This window comes from Egretta garzetta, unplaced genomic scaffold (genome assembly GCF_000687185.1).
Source record: "Egretta garzetta isolate BGI_Z169 unplaced genomic scaffold, ASM68718v1 scaffold87, whole genome shotgun sequence".
Classification (NCBI taxonomy): domain Eukaryota; kingdom Metazoa; phylum Chordata; class Aves; order Pelecaniformes; family Ardeidae; genus Egretta; species Egretta garzetta.
This window is the reverse complement of record NW_009260286.1, coordinates 379930-402400: the sequence shown is the minus strand read 5'-3', so window position 1 is coordinate 402400 and position 22471 is coordinate 379930. Positions and strand designations below refer to the sequence as shown.

General features: G+C 40.2%; 1 protein-coding gene across 8 annotated transcripts in view; it reads right to left on the bottom strand.

Moving 5' to 3' along the window:
• The window catches only part of ITSN2 (intersectin 2), a 90127-nt gene extending 67740 nt beyond the window's left edge, over positions 1 to 22387 (bottom strand). For 3 of the 8 annotated variants that reach the window (XR_004842478.1, XM_035897944.1, XM_035897946.1), the window contains exons 1-2: positions 22230 to 22386; positions 8372 to 8435 (exon numbers count right to left, since the gene is read on the bottom strand). Coding sequence is in view for 7 of the 8 variants with exons in the window: in XM_035897944.1 (XP_035753837.1) it covers positions 8372 to 8402 (31 nt within the window). In the remaining variant the exon portion in view is untranslated. Of the gene's footprint in view, positions 1 to 8371; positions 8436 to 16366; positions 16388 to 22229 lie in introns of those variants that run through there. The other 5 variants (XM_035897947.1, XM_035897948.1, XM_035897949.1 and 2 more) reach the window with 4 other exon arrangements.
• Between the last annotated feature and the right edge of the window lie 84 nt (positions 22388 to 22471).

Below are 22471 nucleotides of genomic sequence, written 5' to 3'. Positions count from 1 at the left end.
GGCCCCCTTTAAGTATGGAAAGGCTGCAATAAGGTCTCCCCGCAGCCTTCTCTTCCCCAGTCTGAACAACCTCAACTCACTGTTTCACTTTCACTGTTCAACTTTCACTGTTTATTTGACACTGTGCAAAGTGCTCAGTTTGATATCTGCCAATGGTATTTTCATTCGATACTGGTTAATTCTTGTGTTATCAGAGATTAATTACCATTCCCTTGCCTACAGAATAACAAAAGACCTTGAGAAGGTGACATCTACTGTATCCACCATCCCCACCGTTTGTTTTCAAAGCTAAAATGTCCAAGTCAGTGTAATTATTCCTCATACGGAAGCTGCTCTGTATCTTTGACCATTCTTGTTACCCTCCTCTTTGTAATTTTTAGTCCTGAGAGAAAGAAAACATGGAGGGAAAGCTGGAAGAAGACACAAAAGGTAACAAAAGCAAGAATAAGAGAGTTTGCTTAAACAGTCCTCCTTATAATGTTAAATTACAAATTAGCAGAACCTGCCAACTATCTCCAGTATATATACAAACTACTTTCCCAGCACACTAGAGAGTTTGATTTTAAATATAATAAATTAAAAATTGTCTCACTTACGTTCCTAAGACTTTTGGTATCGGTTTATACCATAGTCCCTAATCCTGCCTCCAAAGTGTCTCATAGGGTCACTTCGGAAGTAGAATTAGGAACAGAGTTCTTCCCCAAGTATTACAGTTTCTCAACAATCAGAAATCAGCAATTTGGCAGAGTTCTTCAGCCACAAAAGCATAAAAGATTAAAAAAAAAAAAAAAAAGCATTTAACAGCCATGGCATAGATCTCTCCTCCCCGAGTTTTGATTCCATGAATTTGGAACTTTTGGTTCCAAAGCATCTTGAGACAGTAAGTCCCAAAAACTGAGTTGTTCATTATGTGAAACCAACAAACAAACCAACCAAGGAACCAACCCATTTTCTTCTGCGTGCCTTAAGCTCAATAATTTCACTAGGTATTGCTTGCCTTTTCAGTCACGAAAAAACAGTGAATGCTCTTCCCTTGTTAGCTTCTTCTGTACTACTATGGCTTTACAGATTTCTATCATGTCCTCAACACAGCTGTCTCTTCTCTAAACTAAAGCAAACCGCTCTAATCCATTTAGTTTCCCGTAACACAGGAGCCACGTTGTCTCTTCGGCCATCTTTTTCCCAGGTATCCTTACTCTGTGTCTAATCCTAGGTTTTTCCAGAGCCTCGAGTGTAACAGAACCTGGCAACAGCAGAGCAGATGATTTCCAGAAAGGTGAGCCTAGCGGATGTGGATTTATCTTCAGGTTAGGTTAAAAAATGCTGACCATGTAGCTCTTAATCTTGTCTGAATATGGAGAATGGAAGAAATAAGAAGAGTAATTCTGCTGGCCTTCCAACCCACATATCTATATCAGAAACAGTTTGTACATTAACTTGCACCTATATTTTTTTCCCCCAAGCTTGAAGATTTCTTGTGAAATAGTGATATGAAAGCCCTATCATTTGTTGCACAGCACATTTTACTTGTAGCTCTTAAGAAAATATAAGTGTATTATTTTCCATACTGTTACACAAGTATCAGAGTTCTTCGATAACAGTGAAACCATGACTGTCAGGAAATACATGCTGCCTAAAGAAACAAAAACTGTACTGCAGAGATCACAGATAAACACAAAATTATGGTTATGAGAAGAAATGCAGAGGAAAATGTTGGTACATGCTTTAAAATATACCAAGTGTTATTTTTTTTTATATATATATATATACTTTTATATATATATATATAACTTTTAAACTAATTACTTTAATAAAGAGCACTAAGACAGCTCTTGATATTCAGTTAATTTTGCCTGTTCTTGAGACTTGTCCACAGAGAACTTTACATCCAATTAAACTACAAATGCTTTAAGTTATTAAAATGTCTTCTCTGAAGGTACCTGGTAAGAACGCTAGTCCCATGAATGCTGACATTCATTCAGCTTTCCAGGGTTTCACCCCTCCCAGCTATCTCAGTTATGATTTAAGGTTACTGTTCCATTGTAGGAAAAACAACAGATGTCCTAAAGAACTGATGCAGTATATTGAAAAGCCTGAATATACAAGATTCCTCATTAAAGTAACACAGCATTATATAAATACATTTGACAGACCACGATGTCTAAAAACATGTTTATTCTTGCCATTATAATTAGTGGACTAAACCTGAACTCATTCTGCCAATACCAATTAATATCATCTATGGCCTGTTCAAAGTGGCTACGATGATCACAGGCAACACAGAGTTTAGATGTTAAGATGGCACCACTTCACACAATGCCCATCAACCCTAAATTGCAACAACCACATGAAGTGGTTTATCAGAGTAATACAATTCCCAAACTTTTGGAGCTAAACCTTCAAGGAAATGAAAATTCTAACAGTGAAAGCCCTTTGAAGCTCAGCCATGTGACAGATTTATGTTTCTGAGTCCCTTCAGCTAAGCCTTCAGTTCTCTGGCTCCATTTTAGGGAAGTATTTGTAGATCTTCTTGTGTTTGTTTGTTTAGGTTTTTATATGCTTTGAAGAAAAACCATCAGGAAGTCTCAATGACATCCAAAACGAATAAAGCAGCTTGCATTATAGTTTTATTATTCCAGATAAAAACCATCCTGTGTTCCTCACTCAGTGTAATCTTACCTTATAAAAGCTAACAAGATACTAACAAAGTAAAATCTTAGCAAGACAAAGCAGCTATAGGCTTAAAGTAAGTTAATGGATGAAGATCTAACACTAATCTTCACTAGGTTATTATCGATTTTTTTTATTTAGCTCACTTTTTACATTTTAGGACCATAGGATTGAAGGGACTTCCAAGGTCACCATGTCCAGACTGCTGCTACTCCAAGAAACTCTAATACATTAATTCCTTCCTAAAATGCAAGCTCTGCCTTAAGGCGATCAAACTTTTTCCTTGACCATGGTCCAGAACACCACTGCTGATGGAACCGTCCCCACTTCCAGACCAACTGCACCAACAGCTGATTCATCTCTATTTAACCTTAAGCTAACGTGGTACTTCAAGTTATTTTCCCTCCTTAATGTTTATCTTCCTAATAAGAAAAAAAAAAAAAGCCAATTTATTTACTGTAAAAGTAAATACAATGAAATAAAAAAGACAGTAAGCTTTTATTTTGGTAGGTTAAAAAAGCCAATCTCTTTAGTCTTTCTCAACACTTAATTAATTTCCCCTGGATAACACTGAAGCTTAACTCTGCATCTATTACATTTCCTGGGGTTTTTTTCCCTCCTAAACAGATAACCCGAATTCTACCCTATAGCCCACAAGGTATCTCACCTTATGCAACAGCACACAGTACTTATTTCACCCACCACATTTTAGGATGCATTTCCTTTCCCTCAAATCACGTAATTATTACGTGATCATCTAATACATCCAGTTGTCTTCCTCCTTAGTCATGGCCAACTGCTGAGTTCCCAGCATACAGCAAAAATTCTTCTAGCCCATAATAGTATGACTAAAAAGCTACTTGAAGACAGCACAACATAAATGTGATGAAATTTAACCAATGATATGCAGTTCATACTGTGTAATTCTGGCTGGAAAATTACTCCTAAATTTGTGTCATCAACCAATTTAACCAGCATACATTTGCTTTTTTACTGATGATGTTGCCATAAGTAATAACAACTAAGATTGGTCTCAAGATAAAAATCCATAAAGAATATCATTATTACAACATCCTAGTTTAAAATTTGCATTTTCTCTCCATTTTAGACAGTTATTTCTCTAATGAAGTCCAAACATGGGATGTTACACTTTGTCTACAAAATTCAGTTACTAAAGAAAGCATAAGGTGCAACCTTCCTTTGTTAAAACCTAGTTCCATTTACCATTTAACATTTACCTCCACGCCTAATTATTTCTTCCTTCCAAAATTTCCTCTTACATCTTCCATCTGAATCATACTATCCTCATAATTAAATATGACTAAGACACTTTGTATCCCACAATCCTATAGCGCTACTTCTGGCTTGTTAGGACTAAAGGAAACATATAACAATATGGCACACACAATTGGAAATAAAATTTTTTGCAGGGTGTGACAGTGGAAGCTATAAGCCCCTCTGACTTGAGCATATGAATTTTGCTCTGTATCAACTGACGCTACTGTCCTCACTGAAAAGTGAAAGGAAAAATTAATTTATAAGTAAGGACACCGAAAATATTTGTCCTTGTCTTAGAATTTCTTTCTTCTTCCTTCTTTTAGATAGGAGAACAAGTTCTGATACTTTCTTTGCAAGGTCTAATTCAGCTTAGTATCTTTATCTACACTTGTTGATATCCAAGTCCCCAGTTTCCGTATCTATGCTGCACACAAGGTTAAGAGTCAGGTTGCATTCAAGTAGTTTTTAATTGCACTGTGATGACCAGGGTTCCGCCTAATTCAAAAAACTTCAGACCACTGATCTTGAGACAGACTAATTTTAGCAGAGAAGATGCAGCAGAACTTAGCACCAGTGACTGTTTTACCCTTGACCTCACTCAACCCATTCATGTCTACCCTAGTCTCCACCACACCTAAGTGCAGGGACACAAAACTTAATTCTATTCACAGCAGCATAAAGTCCAGTTTGACTTACGAAGGTTGAGAAGCATGCGAAATGAGTTATGAGTATTACTTTTTACACCTCAGTTTATCAGAGGTATTTTCCTGCTGGACCACAAAAAATTATATCAAAAGGAAACAGGTGGTAGGAGGGAAAAGGAAGGACAAATAAAAACATAAACAAAAAAAGCACAGTCCCAAAATTCCAATGGTACTTAAAGAAACAATGTGAAAGATACTGATCAGCAAATACTGTTTTCCTTGTTCCGGCTGGACCGTCAAGATTAAATCTCTCCAAGCCAAGATCCAGCATCAGCATAGATATTAAACCCTGAAAAAAATCTAGCCTACGGAAGGGGAGTGAGGAGAACAGCAATATCTTGCAAGCTGTAAAGAAGGCATCCCGTGGCAGAGAAGGCTACTTCTTCCTGCTCTGCGATAGAGACAGCAATCACAGGGATAAATTAAGTGGAAGCGCATTTTAACCTATTAAAGCCTTTATCCTTTTAACTGTCATTTGTGGTTAGTATCTTAACTGCTTCTTTAGAAATACAACTGTTGAAGGTACTTGTTATTTAGTGTCACTAAATGCCATTTCCAAAATGTTTTGCGAGACTTGGGATGAATTCCTAAGAAAGCTTTGTCCAGATAGAGAACGGTATGTAAGGAGAATAAATTACCAGAATCTGCGCTTGTTTTATCATTTTCACAGAGATAATGATCAATATTCAGACAGTTACAGGATAAAACTAAATCCTCAGTAGGGAATCCTTGATCTCATTTGTGGACTGGGGAGATGGATAAGCCTGGAGTGGCTCTTTGATAGAACTGGACTCCACAGAGATAAGTATCTGTTACCCATCTGGTGCTGTATGTATAGTTTGTAATTGGCAGCCTTTCTACATACGAAGAAACACGTTACTCAGCCTTGACTGTTCATGCAAAATGTCATCACAACCTTTACATTTTGCATGGGAGATAAATTCGTAAAAACTGGCAGATCTGCCCTGAGTTCCAGAAAAATCAAGATGCACTTTTTCAGTCCTGCTTTTCCTCTTTGAATTACCAGCCTGTCAGTAAGGCATCCACAAAGGTCACCTTGGACAGAAATGGAGAGTCAAAGGGAACTCCTTTCTGCTCACTGCGTCCTTTCATGACTTTAGAGAAGAAAGGCAAGCAGTCTAGCAAGAGCATGTGCCCCTGAGTACACAACGCCTCAACAAGCTGAAGTTTACACGTGGCCACATAATTAAAAAAGAGTATGCCAGTTCTCAGTATAACATGCAGTTTGACCATCAGCCACATGCTGAGGCTGGACAGTCTTGGGAGCCTGCTCCCGTGGAGGTATATTCTGAGTAACAGCTCAAGGTGCCCTCAAAGAAGTGGAGTCTCTCAACTGGAACTCAAGCACACGACTCAGTTACCCTTTCTTCTTAAGGTCCTGCGTAGACTTCCCTTTCTCTGCTTACATTGGTAAATAAAGTGTTGTAGCATCTTCTGCTTGCATTTGTCTGAGACTATCCGAGTATCGTGCTTTGTCATTTGGGCGCTGCAGTTCTTAGACTCGTTGTCACCCTGTGTCATATAATCACGCACTTGTACACACTCACTATCTACTCACTTTTCTGTAATGCTGAATGCCAAAAATAATCCTGAAACAGAAACTACTTCATGCCTTACACTACTAATGAACCAAAAGCTAAGTATATTGTACCTTCATAAGAATAAGAGGTTTTTTCCCCCCAGAAGAAAAACACCATTCTGCCCTAGTAGGATACAAAAGGCAAGGGTCAACGCTCTGCTAATACAAAGGTGTGACAGGTGGCCACTGCTCTCAGGCTGCAGCAATGCCTAAAGGTTTAGTTGTCTCATGCATAACCTCATTCTTCATCCCATACTTGAAGTCACTACCAAGGTCTAACAACATAATTAGAGGTTTCCACTGAGCAACGAGTGGTAAACGCAGGGTGATCTACTTTGAATGCAAACAACAGCAGTAGTAAGTAGCAGGGAATAGGAACACAGATTAGAGAACAATTTCAACAGCAAAGGTTGCTCAGTATTTATCCAGAAATCACATTAAAACTACTCTTTTTTTTTTCCCCACCTGTTTGAAATTTAATAAATTCTGACAAGAAATATGACTGCAAAACTACACACAATATTCCGTGAGAAGCAATAGTTTAATTATTGCCTGGTATCTCTCTTACTTGCGTTCTTTTACTATGTTTTTCGATACATAGTAAAATTCTGCGAGGGGAAAGGCTGCATCTTGTGGCATTGTTCCTTTTGAGAGTGGCAGACAGTACTGCCCAAGGGATTTCAGATCAAGGAAAGGACCGCTCTCCCAAACCAGGACTTCTGAGATCAAGTCATGCACATGCTCAATGCTGTCAATATACCTTGCAATCCTCCAACAGAACCAAGGAGTAAAAGGCCAAACCAAAAAGACACCAAATAGTTTATGCATAAATCAACCAAGGAGACAGCCCAGATCATAAATCTGTATTCTCCCTGAAGAGAGCTTCTGTTTGTTTATTTTAAACTGAGGAGCAAAAAGCATGTGGGAATTAAAAAAAAAAAAATATGCCTTTCTGCTTTGTCCCAGAAAGTGGAAAAAAATCTAGTGTTTAGGTTTTTCCCTATTATATATAATATATTGATTCCTTTTACTTCTCTTGTATTGTTAAGCCTGCGAAACAAAGTCTGGAACAAACTGCAGCTGACTGTATAAAAAAAAAAAAAGAAGTGTTGATCACATCCATTATTTTTTCACACAATGTTTCAGGCACATGTGAAACAGATGTGTAAAACAGAGCTTCAATTTGAAATCTGGATGTTCTTCTGCAAAAAAACACTTCCCTTTACTCACCCAATTTATCTCAGCAGTGATGATTTTCTAAATCAGTTAAAGAAAGACCTCCCAGTCCTGCAATACAATAACCTTCACAGATAAATGAGATAAGAAATACTTTTTCTTCTGCCTGTTTCCCTATTTTTATCTGGAGGAATACTCCATATCTGGGATATCTCAAGTGCAAAGCATTGTTCCTATAGTTGTCTTTTTATTTTGGCCAGCTCTGTAAACAACATGTAAACATCAAATTTCTCAGCAGGTATTTGCAAATTGTGTCTTCACAAATAAGCTTGCTCTAGAAATAATACATACATACATGCACAAACAATTTTAAGGTTTCAACTCTCATATGCCTTTGAAAGGAAATCACCAAGAAACAAATCTAAAAGTTTCTACAGTAGATGGGGCACAGAATCCAGAGGAGAATTCTTAACATTTTTTTTGAGAAAGACTGATTATATTCGTCAGTGTAGCAAACTGCCTAACACATTTGAATATTTTGGTTTAAAATAAATAGCATAATATATTGTAACGAAATGCATTTTGTGCCGAATTATGTAACAGAAAAGGTATGCAAGTTTAATCAACTATTACTTAGCATATTCCCCACTTGAAGTCAGACAGTATTCACGCTACAAGTCTCACATTCCTCAACCCTTTAAATGATCTGAGATTACTAGATGCTCCAGGCGTATCTGTACTCCAGATTACACTGCAGTAATGCCTCTACAGAATTTCTCCCCGTCTTACAGTACAAGTTAGGCTACAGGAAGCAATCTGCAGCAAACTGACCATAACGCTGCTGCAGGTACTAAAAATCAGCATTTACAAAAAAAAGCAATAATAAAATAATAAAGACAAATGCTTCCACCCCTACCTAAACAAACCGACCGGAGCTACTCACCATTCATGGTTGTGGGAAACTGAGCCATCATGGTCTTGAATATGCCTTGCTAGCTCTTAGCCATCTGCAACATAAAAACATTGTGCCATTAATAATGCAACAAGGGCAAAACGCAGCTCTGCGCTCCCGCTGAGCAGGGGGAATGTCTGTCCCTTTAGCTCACACTTCCGATAGCAAACAATGCCGGGCTTCAGGCTGCTGCTGAACAAGCTGCATTTACATTTGGCAGGGGGTGGGGGAATTTTTTTTTTTTTCCTTTTTTTATAGGGTATGCAGTGCAGTCCTGAACCTAGTGGCACATTCTTAAAGGAAAACAGTACCAACTGTTTAGCAACTGCTGCATAATGTACACAAACAGTTGACAACATGTCAGAACATATGGCGTGGAGAACAGCCCTCTCCTGGCAGGAGGACAGATTCAGGGTCCTAGCAGATCTTTTCCAGCTCTCCCTGGTAAATATTTATACGTATCGTAAAAAAACTTCAATGCACAGTTCCGTAACTGAATGCTTCTGCTGAGAAAAGTGGAAGAACAATTATTATTCAAATTCATCCATTCCACTACTCCACGCACCATTTACAAAGAAAATGCTCTCACATGATGTATTCCAAAGAAATGACTTGTTCTAATAAAAAATTTGTAGTCAGTTTTCTGTAACCAACACAGTGAAGTTATTCCTTCTCTTGAGGTACTGCATAAAGACTCAAAAGCAGCATTTAAAGGGGTCTCAGAACAATTTACTCTCATAATAAATATCAGAGTACTAAGATTTTTGTTTTTCTACTATGTATCCTTTCAAGAGTATCTGTATTAATGTTATTAATTCTTTAGAACTGCAAAATATTCACTGATACTTATCTGAGAGATAAGCACAAACACTGCTTTACAAACGTTGAACTAAAACAATGCAGCGAGCTTTTGCTTTGGAAGAGATTATTTTAGTTCAAGACTGAAATGTATACATCATTATCCTGAGCTCTGCACAGAGAAACTATCGTTCAGGATGGAGCTACAAAAATGAAATTTTTATTTTCAATTTAAAAATAAAAAAATAATTTCTTAGATCCCTCTGTCACTCCCCAGATTTTTATATTAATTTTTAATATTAAGTACAGAAATATCACAACCTCCACACGCCCTCCCCCTGCAAGGAAACTCCTGCACATCCCATCACAAAAATCACACAACTGGAAAGCGCTCTGGTTTCGCGTGTGGACAGGAGAGCATTTTTTAGATCTATTGCACATTTCTGTGATAAAAATAAAAATGTTTGGGACCAGTTGTTAGCAATCGTCTCTCTATATATTTTACATCATTATTATTATTATATTTGCATATTTATTTAGATGCTTATATATTATTTGTATTATTATTTATATATCCTATAAGTAACATGTGAAATCACGCTCTTGTAAGAGGCCACAAATCATTCATTCTCACTGCAAACCTCGTAGCCACGTGCACAGCTGGCCCTCCCCAAACAGATGAAGACCAGGATTTTACCTGAAGTTATTTTGCTCTGTGTTGCTTATATAACTGCCCAGTGACGAATGAACAATTATCTTTTTTTTTGATCTTGACACATTACAGACCGGTGTCATTAAGACACTTGACATTCCAGGGGTTTTTATATACATTATCCATACATACATTTGTGTATACACACGCATATATACATATATACATAGATATATAAAAAGTAAATGGAAAGATTGTCGAGTCCAAATGATCTCTCAGGGTGACATTAGGTATCAGCTGCAGAAAGATAAAAAAAGGAAGCATGGATCTATTCCAAGACATGAATTCTAAAACAAATTGGAGTATTTTTAGGTTCCTTGGCTGCTTCCAGCATCCCTTCCTAGGCCTTACCAGCAACCTACCAAGAGACACTTGAAATCTATATATAGCCTTCCCGAAAAACGCTTCCAATGTTGTTAAACATTTCTACAGCATGTTTCTCTGCAAAAGCTGTTCTGTCAAGGAGGTCTAAAAGAGAACCTGAAACCACGACACAGAAGCAGGATACTGGAGAACATCCCCAGAATCAACAATCTCAGTAGAGCTCTGCATTGACAGAGATTTCCACCTGCACGTGACTCATTCTAGATTTACATTTCATCTTTTCTCCAGTATAGTTTATTATCTTCTTTTCACATCACTTTTAGGGTTTTTTAAATGAGTAATTACAGTAGAATTGCAGAACCAAAGAATATCCCATGTTGGAAGGGACCCATGAGGATCATCGAGTGCAACTTCAGACTCCACACAGGACAACCTAAAGGTTAAACCAGATATCTAAGAGCATCGTCCAAACACTTGAGGAACCAACCGGCTTGGGGCCATGACCGCTTCCCTGGGGAGCTTGTTCCAGGGCACGACCACCCTCTCAGTGGAGAATTTTTCCTAATAGCCAATCCTAACCTCCCCTGACACAGCTTTAATCCATCACCTCACCTCCTATCAGCAGAGAGAAAAAGACACCAGCACCTCCCTCGCCGCTCCCCCTCGTGATGACGCTGCGGGCAGCAATGAGGTCACCTCCTGTCACTTCTCTAAGCTGAACAAACCAACTATGGACATGGTTAGTGGTGGGATGACAGGGTTTGGTTAACGGTTGGACTTGATGATCTTAAAGGTCTTTTCCAACCTAAACGATTCTGTGAGTATCCTCAGCTGCTCCTCTTAAGTCTTGCCCTTTATCCTTTCACCACTTCTGCTGCCTCCTTTGGACACATTCCGGTATTCTATATCCTTCTCACATTGTGGAGCCCAAAACAGCACACAGTACTGGAGGTGAGGCCTCATAATACAACTCAGATAATTATCTGGCAATCCAAGTCTGATAATAAACTGATTAATTCTTAAAGCCCCAAATCTTAAGATGTATTTTTTAAAATACTTTATACAACTTACAACTATGGAGAAAGTCAGACTTTGCCTTCTTTGGTTTGGCTGAAATGGCTCGTGTAGATTGAGCTTTCTAAACTCCCAAACACTGACCACGTGAATGGGAGAAGTAAGCCAGGCAGCTTCATCCACACAAAATGTGTAAACCCCCTCTCCCTCATTCTGATGTCCCTAGAATCTCAACTATACCTATTTTAAAATCAATTTCACCTGAAAAATTTTGAGGTCAAAGCCCTCGCGTTAGCTTCATAAGAGTCCTTCCTATTTATGAAAGCTCTGCATCTACAGAGCACACGTGTTCCTGGTTCATTTTCATCAGCCGGGGTAACTTCAGCCCACTGTTATCGACAGCTATGTATACAGGCAACTACCTTTCACTTATCTGCAAGACAACGGATCTCTATCCTGCCTGCATCCAAAGCAGCATGGCCAGCAGCTTGAGGGAGGGGATTCTGCCCCCCTGCTCTGCTCTGGTGAGTCCTGTGTCCAGCTCTGGGGTTCTCAGCATGGGAAAGACACAGACCTGTGGCAGTGGGTCCAGAAGAGGGGCACAAAAATGATCAGAGGGCTGGAGCACCTTTCCTATGAAGAAAGGCTGAGAGAGCTGGGGTTGTTCATTCTGGAGAAGAAAAGGCTCTGGGGAGACCTTACTACAGTACTTGAAGAGGGCTTACAAGAAAGGTGGAGAGAGAATTTTTCCCAGGCCCTATAGTGACAGAACAAGGGGCAACAGTTTTAAACTGAAAGAGGATAGATTTAGATTGGATACAAGGAGAAAACTCTTTACAAATAGGGTGGTGAGACACTGGAATGATTTGCCCAGAGGTGTGGATACCTCATCACTGGAAGTGTTCAAGGTCAGGTTGGACAGGGCTCTGAGCAACCTGATCTAGTGAAAATGTCCCTGCCCACGGCAGGGGAGTTGGACTAGATGATCTTTGAAGGTCCCTTCCAACCCAAACCATTCTGTGATTCTGTGATAACAAGTTTCATAGCTCATGTCAAGCAGAATTAGAAACCGTAGTCAGACACCGAATACAGCTCACCCAACTTATCATCCATACCACTATGTGTCCTCCCAAAAGGAATCCAAGATCAGATGGTTCTAATACCACACCATTTAATACTCTGTTCCACTGCAGCACTCTCAAAAATAGCGACCAGACCAGCCCAAATTATCGACACAGGTTTTTTCAGCACACCTGAAAATTCCCCAGGTTTCCCGAGCCTGGGCTGACCCAGCCTGTTAAGCCTGCACCAGGCATTGCCATGCAGATGCACCAATCTTACGTCCAAAAACAAGAGGGAACTGCCCAACAGACGTGTACTATCAGTACATTACACCAATTTGATGCAATTAAATCATGGTTTAGCTCTGTCGTCTCACTATTATGCATATAGGCAGATCTCATCATATTTTAAAATACTAGACATGAAGAGCACCAAAAACCTCCCATGTTAACCCCCACAAATAATACTGAAAACTATGACCTTACAGAAGCAACAAGGAATCATAAATGGGGTTTTTATAGGATTTCAGATCACACCAGCACTGAGACCCCATTCTATCCCTTTACACAGATCTGTTTCATTCGGACACCAGAGTTACACCAAGCACACAAGCTTCTCTGGTGACAGATTCTGAAGTTATACCAAGAGGTAAAAAAAGGAAAAATAAAAGTATCGCTGCAACATAATTTCCCGTCATTCAGTTTTTTAGGGAAGGAGGAAACAGCCCATTAAACTCAAAGTCTATGCACATTTTTCAAAGGTCCATGGAAACAATCCTTCCCAAAGAATGGAGCTTGCCCTCAACTAGTATTTTGTCTTCTGCGTTTCCACAGCACGCCCCAAAGGCTTGGATATTATGCATATATCAAAGTTAAGAGCAGCTTATTCTCATAAAGTTGCTCTAGTTGCCATCTGTAAAAGACCTTGCACCTTTAGGACACAGGAGTGCACCATTTATTTACCAAGGGAGATCACAACGAAATATTCTCACTTCAGGCCAAACTTACTTTTTTTAGAATGGCTCTGACAACTTTTAATCATTAATCAAGGTGAAAGCTGTAAATTTCCAAAGAACCTTATTATACAATACCACAGAGAAACCCAATGCCATATAAAAACATTTACTGAAGAAAAAAAAAAAAAAAAAAATCAAGAAAAGACTATAACCAGTATCCCAAACAGATACAGATGAAAAAATGGCCATCACGACCAGAATATCTCATAGAAAATTACTTGTTTCTGCAAAATGTTCTAGGAGAGGTGCTTGATGAACTCAGTTAACAGTCTGTAAGAAACAGTGGCAGCCACAGCATGAAATCCATGTTGTAACAAAACAGGATCAAACACCCCTGTGAACACTGTAGACTACATTAAGCCCTGCTTCCATTTAGGGTGAAAACAGGAAAACTTGGATGTTACATTTAAATAGCAGAACGGCAAGTTCTTGTAAACAAACCATCTGACTAGTCCCAATGTTTAAAGCCCTAATTGTTTTCACAAACTGACCTGCCAAACCACAACTTCTGCTCCATCTCTCAGTGTTCATTATTGTTGATACAGGTTGAGAAAGAAACGAGATTGCAAGAAGCAGGGGGGACCTTACACCCATGCTGAAAGCATCAGAAAACATTAGAGCTGGGAAGACTGCAGGAGAAAAGGAAAAGAAAAAGCTTCTTTCCCATCATAGGTGTATCGCCACTTTATGAAGAACAGCCTCACCACAATCTTTGTTAATATTTATACTTGAATCAATTTTTTTTCCAAGTATTTCTCAGAAAAACCACAGCCACATAAGTTTTAGTTTGGAATGAAGGTCTGGTGCATCGGGCTCTGTCTCACCAGTTTTAACTGGAAGAAATCAAATACCGTAGAAGCAGCATGTGTGGACACACTACTGCTCTTTTGCTTTTCTCAAGGACAGAAAGAAGATATATTGCTGTAAGAACCAATTAGCAAGGGCAGAGACTGCAGTGCTAGCTGACCAATTTAGTCTTTGCAACACCTGTAGATCTGGACAGCATGAACTACTCATGAGCATCTGCAAAGCAAACAGTGGCAGTGTAATAGCCTGTGTAGTTGTTCTGTGCTTTTTTTTTGGATTATCCTCCCGAAAAATCAGAGAATAATAAGCATTAGTAAGGCATTATAAACCATGACAGTCTAGAATTTCTCTTTGTTCAAGACATATTGGTAGAAATATTTGCCAACTAAAAGAAAAAGAAAAGAACACCACCACAACATCTTTGCAGGCCAAGAATTTATCTCCTTTATACAGTGGAGTTATACATAGCGACATGGCCTTTTCAAAATGTACTGTGGCCAGCTTCACAAAGTCCACCCACTCTGATAACGACTGAATGACATCAGTAACAAAACGAAATCGTCGATCCTGGGTAGCTAGCAGATTGCTAGCTCTCCTGCTCCCCTCTGTTACTGTGGATAACAGTACTGCAAGCCTTAGTTAATATTTTGACATTTCAAGGGGGAGGAGGGAGAGGAGGGAAGTGCTAAATATTTTACTTCTTAACCCTTGCTCACTGTTATAATGCAACTTGCTTCCAAACAGTGATTAAGACAGAACACAAAAAATATTTTTTTCTGACAAATATCCTTCTGCCCGTCTTGCCTGCCTAACAGGCTTTCTGAATATACTGACCATGCAAAATGGATGCCACGCAAAATCCAAGAATGTCTGTCTCTGTTTAAAAAAACATAACGGTGTGGTCAGTATGGATGGGTTTACTCCCTTTCTCACACAGCTGCTCAGCTGTGAAAGCACCTATTCAAAATATCAAGACCCAGATCAACTCTCCCCCATGTCTCTGCAGATTGAAACCAATCTTTCCTCCCTCCTAGGAGCACACTTTCCCGCATTTTATTGCACAGCTGTTTAAGGAAACCCATGCGCAGTGTTTGGAATAGTAACATCACCTCAGGATTTCGACCTCCTACGTGAAATTCTCTACCCTTAAGCCAGAGAGCCACAGGTCCCTCTCTGTCCGTACCCCTCCAGCTTTGATCCTTCTTTGCAAAGAAGGAGAAATTCTGAAGGAGGGAATGAGAACCCTACTTGAGGAAGCTCACTATTTAAATCCCTGGCACTCCTCCCAGGAGACACGTACATGAACTTCCTCAGGAAAAGATGGGAATTGAACCCAGCTCTGTCACGCCCTGGAGGAATGCATTCACTAACCCAGACATGGACAGACATCACCACCTCTGCTTGCTTTGCTTAAAAGGGGAAAGAAAAAAAAAAAGAAAAAAGCAGAAGGTCGATTATTTATAAGTTTTGTTTTGTTTTTTTAAAGGCTCTGAGCTTCCACCTTCCAGAAGGCACTCCAGGTTGCCCATCATAACCCTTCCAGAGAGCAGCGTGAGACATGCCTGCTCCTGAACGGGTGGTAACTTAAAATACACTCTTGCCTTTTTTTCTTCCTACTTTCTAATTTACATGACTCCCCACTCCATATGCTGTTTTTTCTAGATCCTGTTTTGAGACACATCAATTCTCACATCTAATTATTTGCAAGCATTGTACAAGAGCCCCAAGATGCTGTTTGGTGAGGTCCATACACGTTGAAACCTGCAGTTCTCCACTTCCACACTGCGACTCCTAATTTATGTCAATGTGGACTTCGGCAAAACATAAATTGTTGAGTTTTCTCTTCATTTCATTATTTTCTTATTTCAGCCATGACTGGACACATTCAGAGCATATTACTTAAGCACTTACCCATGTGAAGCCTTGCGGTCTTTGAGCAAATTTTTTAGCCCCCTCATGAACTTCCATCAGAAGCACAAGCGAAATCTGCCTGCTAACAGAGCAAAAAATACCAGCAGAAGAATTCTTACCATTATCTTCTCCTTATGATACAAGAGCTGCTACTTAACTTGTTGCTTGGCTTTCAGTCTCAGACAACAGTGCAAAACGTACAGAACATCTAATGGACTGCTATAGCAAAGCATAAACCAAAATAAACAGAATATGCAGGCAGTCTTCTATGCTCAGCAGAGAACAATCTTTCACTATTTGTAAAACTAATCAAGGTAAAATATTTAGCAAGACTTGGATTTACCTTTTAGGTATCTTCTTTCAATTGGGCAGGTGCACAAAACCATTGCAGGCTTAACCTCTCAAAATTGAATGAGACAACAAGCAGAGAGGGGAGAGGCTACAAGAGGCCTTTAAAGTAAAAAAAGTTTATCTTTGATGAAACAAAAACTGGGGAAACCTCATGGGGAAAAAAAGCAAAAATCAGCATAAGGCAGTGAAAACAAGAAAAAAACTAGGCAGCATTATTTCGGATGAGCAACGGATGGGTAAAAATGCATTCCCCAAATCGACACAGAAGAGCATGGGTGTAATGGAGGTCCAAGAGATCCTGCCCAGCACGGGAGTCCCAGGTGGCACGCTGGTCCCAAGCTGGACCCAGGACCCCCGCAGAGGGCCACACCTCTTACCCGACCCAGCTGAAGCCTCTTGCTTCAGACCCCTCTCTCAGCCAAAGTCCCATCCACGCTATGTTACCAAGAACAGTCCTTCAAAGCGTCCAGTTGAAATCTGGTCTCTTAACCTTTAACACTGGGCTCTACAGCATACCCTAATAATGTTTTGACCACTACAAATGAACTGTATGAACTTGGGGAATCAATTATCACCTGGGCTAGACACACATCTCAACATCAAGTAAAGTCCCTATGAGAAAAAAAAGTGTATCTCAGTTAGACATTTGTCCTACCTAAAGAAACTCAAAATATGACTACACTAAGAGTGTAGCAGAAAAGGTGAGAAAGTTTTAGATCTTCATTAGTAGAATTCTTGACCTTTGAAAGATGAAACTAAAAGTATTATTTAAATCAGCTCTGATTTTTAATACATTTATTAGTATAGCCATAATAGGTCATTATTTTTTTGCATTCCAATTGTAATATTTTTAGAAACAAAGAGTAACTCCCATTTCCTGTTCTTCCCTTACTTCATGTATATGCCGTTGAATCAGCAACTGAAGATACCACTCATGAGCGATGCCACAATGTTTCACAAGCTCCACTTGCATCAGCCTTGAAAATTTTCCCTAGAAGAGCCAGCTCAGAATTATTACCTGCTACTTCTGAAGCTGAAGCAACAACATCCTGTATCAAAAAGTCTCAAGTCAAACTGGCTGCTCTCAGCATCGCAGTTCCAAAGGAGCTATGACTTATCTGGATCAACCATGTTTTTTCAGCTACCTTAAAAATAGTTCTCAGGTAATTGTCCTCTCTTAGGTAATTCCAATGCGTTGTGCTGCTACTGTCATTGTGTTACATCATTTGAATTTCATGTGGCGTTCTGAAAATAAGAGTTACACAACACTGTACTCATCTACACATTAATGTTCAATCCATTACCTTTAACTCTAGAACACAAGTAACCAACCTGGCCAGGCTGCATTCCTATATTGACAGTCTTAAACATTCTGAATTTGAAGAAAAAATTTCATCAGCTTCACTTTTACTTTATGATTTTTACATGACCTAATGCTCACCTTTTGAGCATTTGGTGCTAATGGCGCAACAGTACCAGAAAAACAAGTTACTACAGTCTCTATATAATCTTGCAATAGGCAATAAAACAAAGTATGTGTGGATGTAAGAAGAATCAAAGATTTCTCATGAAATAAAATCACCTACCTTGTTTTCTAGAGAAAGACTTACCCTTAAACCCAACCTGATAGACAAGTTAAACCATGAAAGGAATAACGTGCTAGTAACCAAGTAACCAGCATGCCTAAATTCTTAGCCTGGCTTTCTAAGGGTATGAGACACACGTAGTTAGTATGTACTTTGATGAATCCCATCATCCAGCATAAACCAAACTAAACAGAAGGGTGGACTTTGCAAAGATCTTAAACTGCCTACAAGATTCAGGAAAACAGGCAACCAGGTAGAGAAGACACAACCAAATTTAGTATCCCCATCAATGAGAAAGACCGTTCTATATTTGCATACCAATATTGGACACCAGAGGATCCACGTGGCTGAAAGCGGGTCTGAAGATACTGACCACAAGAAAAACTTCAACAAAAGCTTACACCTGTTTAGATTCAGAAAGCCAACGCCGCAGAAAGCAAGGCTTCACCCATGGCACTGCTCACAGCTGGCTTAAAATTTCAGCTTACGTTGGTCCCTCACTGGAAGGGGCTTGAACTTACATGAAGAGATAAGCCTCCCAGTTCTGTACTGATCGGGATCCAAAACCAGATTTCCAGGGGCAATTTAGGCATCTGCAACATTTGCAACTAAGCATCTGAAGATTTCGAGATCACTTAAACCAGCTCCTTAGCACTTCCAAAAATCCAACCAGACACTCTAACAAGAGCGCTCCCCCCCCCCAAAACAGTCCGTTGCATCATCTACCACCAACCAGGGTACAAAAGAAAATGCAATTTTAAAAGGTAAAGTTATTTTAAAGCTAAAAAGAATACAGTAACTACCCTATTTCACCCCATACCTAGGGTCAACCTCTGAACCTCCAAGTATACTTTGTGTTGTTTTACTGACAAGTGATAGTGCTTGGAATAGGTCAGAGTCAGTTATAAAAAGAGAGAATTCTCTAATTAGCTCTACTTTATCTTTGTTATCTTTATAATCACCAATCATCACCTAAGAGGAGAAAGGTAAAGAAAGGTCACTGACTTTCCCACATCATTCAGCCACATTAAATGAGCCCTCCAATCTAAAAGCAACACCACAAATTCACAAAGTCAACAACCTACCGCTCTCACAATTTGCACAAAAGGACTGTGTTTATGTCAAGCTTCCCCCCAAAACAGGATCCATCATCTAATTACCTTGTCAAGAGATGTGCATTATACTGAACTGAAACCAACTTTCGGAAGTCAAAATAAAGTAACTTGAAAACAAGGAAGTACAGCAGTTGCATGTATACGTATACACGGAAGAATCACAGCACCAGTGCTGCCAGGAACACTGGCTGATGTCATTGCAAAACCAAGCTGTATGATTTTTGGAAGGTCTTGGTGACTGGTCAAGGATCCTGATGACTGGAAAAAGGCAAACATCACAACCATCTTCTAGGCAAGAGGGACCGTCCAACAATACAGAAGGCTGGGAAGTCTGACTTCAGTCCCTGGAGGGATTACGGAGCAAATCCTCCTGGGAGCCACCTACAAATTGCCTGAAGAACAAAATGGTGATGGGAAACTGCCAACGCACATCTATCCAGGACAAACCACACCTGACACATCTCATAGCTTTCCTGTTGAGATGACTGGCTCCGCAGATGAGGGCAGAGCAGCTTGTTTGGACCTTATGAAAGCTTTCAACAAGGTCTCCCACAGTATCCTGAGAGCCAAACTGGTGAAATGTAGTTTGAATAGGCTGACTGTACACTGGGTGGAAAACAAGCTTGACCACTAGCTCAAAGGGTTGTGATCAGTAGTCCAAAATCCATCTGGTTGGAACTAATGCTGTTCCCCAGGGGCTGATACCACGGCCAGTAACGTTTAATGTCTTCATTGACAATCGGGGCAATGGGATGGGATGCACTCTGAGCAAGTGCGGATACCAAACTGGAGAGGGCTGCCCAGTGAGTTTGTGGGATCTCCGCCCTTGGAGATAGTCCAAACACAACCAGGCATGACTCTGAGCAACCTCATCTAAGTTGGCCTTGCTTTTAGTGAGGGTTGGGCCAGATGATCTCCAGAAGCCCCTTCAAAATTATATTATGACTACATTTTAGGTAAATAAAAGCAAATGGAAGCAATTAAAAGCTGTTTTTAAAACTGAGATATTGGAGATATTTCCTCACAAGTGAAAATAAGCCAGAAATTAACATTAAAAGTAAAGATGTCCAACTTTTGAACCAGTTTTTAAAAGGCACAGCTCCAGACTTTAAAAGAAAACCTCATGAAATTTTACATGCTGTTCAAGCTAAATCTTTTGAGTTAAGAGCAGAGACTTTATTTGTAAACTGTTAATTAACAAGCAGAGACCTCAGTCCCAATTCGCAACTGGAACTAGTCATCTGGATGACACTGATCTTCAGGAACTAATCACAGGGTCTTTTCCCGACAGACACCTGTGTTCAGGGAGCGTGAGGCTTTTTGATAATGCCCCAAGCAAAGCACATACGTCACCTTTCAGTCTTCAAATCACAGAATGGCAAGGGTTGGAAGGGACCTCCAGAGATCATCCAGTCCAACCCCCCTGCTCAAGCAGGCTCACCCAGAGCAGGTTGCACAGGACATCATCCAGGCGGGCTTTGAATATCTCCAGAGAAGAAGACTCCACAACCCCCCTGGGCAGCCTGTTCCAGGCCTCTGTCACCCTCAGAGTAATCCTGTCCCGTTTTCCCCACCAGCTCCAGATGAATATCTCAGTGAAGAACTGCTATTACCTACGGAACTTAGCTTCGTTTTTCACAACTGCTACTTTGGTATGGCATGAAATTAATTAACTTTTCGATATTAAAGACTACAACAGAAATATTTGTTAAAAAACCCTACCGTTAAGAACTGCTGTGGTCCCAATCACTGTAATACCTGAATCTCAATAAATAAAGCCTTCTCCACAACACAGTCCAAAATCATCCACAGGTCACTTCTGTCCACAAGAAGAATGGTGAGAAAAATAAGCAGCCATAAAGCTCTGATAACAGAACAGTATCTATGGTAGATAACCCCATATGGTGATTAGGACAGAGCCGTAGATGCTGCATTTTTGCTACTGTTAGTGCTATGGGAACATACTCTTTGTTCATATTACAGTGGCAGCTAACAACTCAGTCAGGGACACATCCCATACCCTAGATCTAGTATAGACAGAGGAGAAAAAAATAAATGCAATTCCCTCATGACAGTAATTAAAAGAAGCAGCATATTCCCTTGATCTAGTTTAGGCATCTGAGTTAGGCTAATCTGACCAAAATTTCTGTGTAACAGAGAGCGGGGAGCAGCCTAAATCCATGTTGCAGGGATGTGTGAAATTCTCTTAATATCATAGGGAGCCTAGAGTCTGAACTTCAGGTTTCTCCAGAGGTACAGTGGTGTGAAAGCACCTCCCAGCTTAGTCAGAATAAAAAAATACAGACAAACCGAACAGGGAAGGTAGAATAGAAAGAAACAAACAAAAATGAACAAAGTTTAGTTTGAATGAAGCCCAGCTAGCTGTTTATCCAACTAGTTCCTAATGCCCGTTATTTCTAAACATCACTGCCGCATCAGTGGATACAGATGTCTGTTACAGCTATAGTCTTTGAATTTCAACCAAATTTCAGATGAACAATTTAAAATTATTGAAAGCAAGCTGCATTTTATGCACCACCGACGTTATCCCCACCGCGGCAAAGCCGTACTGCTTCACACGCTTCCTATGTTTTCCTGTGTACATACAAGCGTGGGAGCTGCTGCCACCACAGGCCAGCACGAACAAAAACAAGTTTAAAAAACATTAAGTTCCCAAACGAGAGATGCATACAGCGGGGCAGCCTGAATGCAGGGGCAAGCAGCCGGTAACTTCTCATTCCAGTGCTTTAGATGGGGAATTTCCAACTGATGTTTAAAAGAACCGCTATGAGCTTGGGTTAAAGATCACAGGTACTATCTAAAGCACAATTGACTTTCAAGTTCTGCTATGTGACAGATGTCAAAGCGTCAACTGCTATGAAAACCATTTAATGTACTCAAAATAGTATCTTAATGTTCAGGGAACCGAATCATGTATCTCAGCCTTGGTTTATTTTCTGAATTACTACATGCCGCGGTGTCAAGTCAAGACCAAGGAAAGCCAGCCTTTTTACAGGCAAAAACACTTCACAAACTTTAACTGCAGACACCAGCTCAATTCCTCCAAACTCTAGGTTTTCACAGCAACTACAAGAAAGAAAATCACCATCACCACAGCAAACCGGGGTCTCTTAACACGTCCGAGTTACTTCACCTGGCCAGGGCGCTCCCTTGGGTGGGCAGCGAGCGGTTTGGGCACCGACACCCGGTGTTTCTTCCCCTTGCAGAGCAGTAGCAAAGCAAAGCCGAGCAGCAAGAGCCACCGTCGCTACCGGCAGCTCTGCCCGGGTCGCCGCCTCCCCCGCCCCGCAGACAAGCAGCGGAGCTCTCCCACCGCCCAAATTTCACGGCCCGGCGACGGGGCCGGCTCCCGGTTAGGGCAGTTCCCATAGAAAC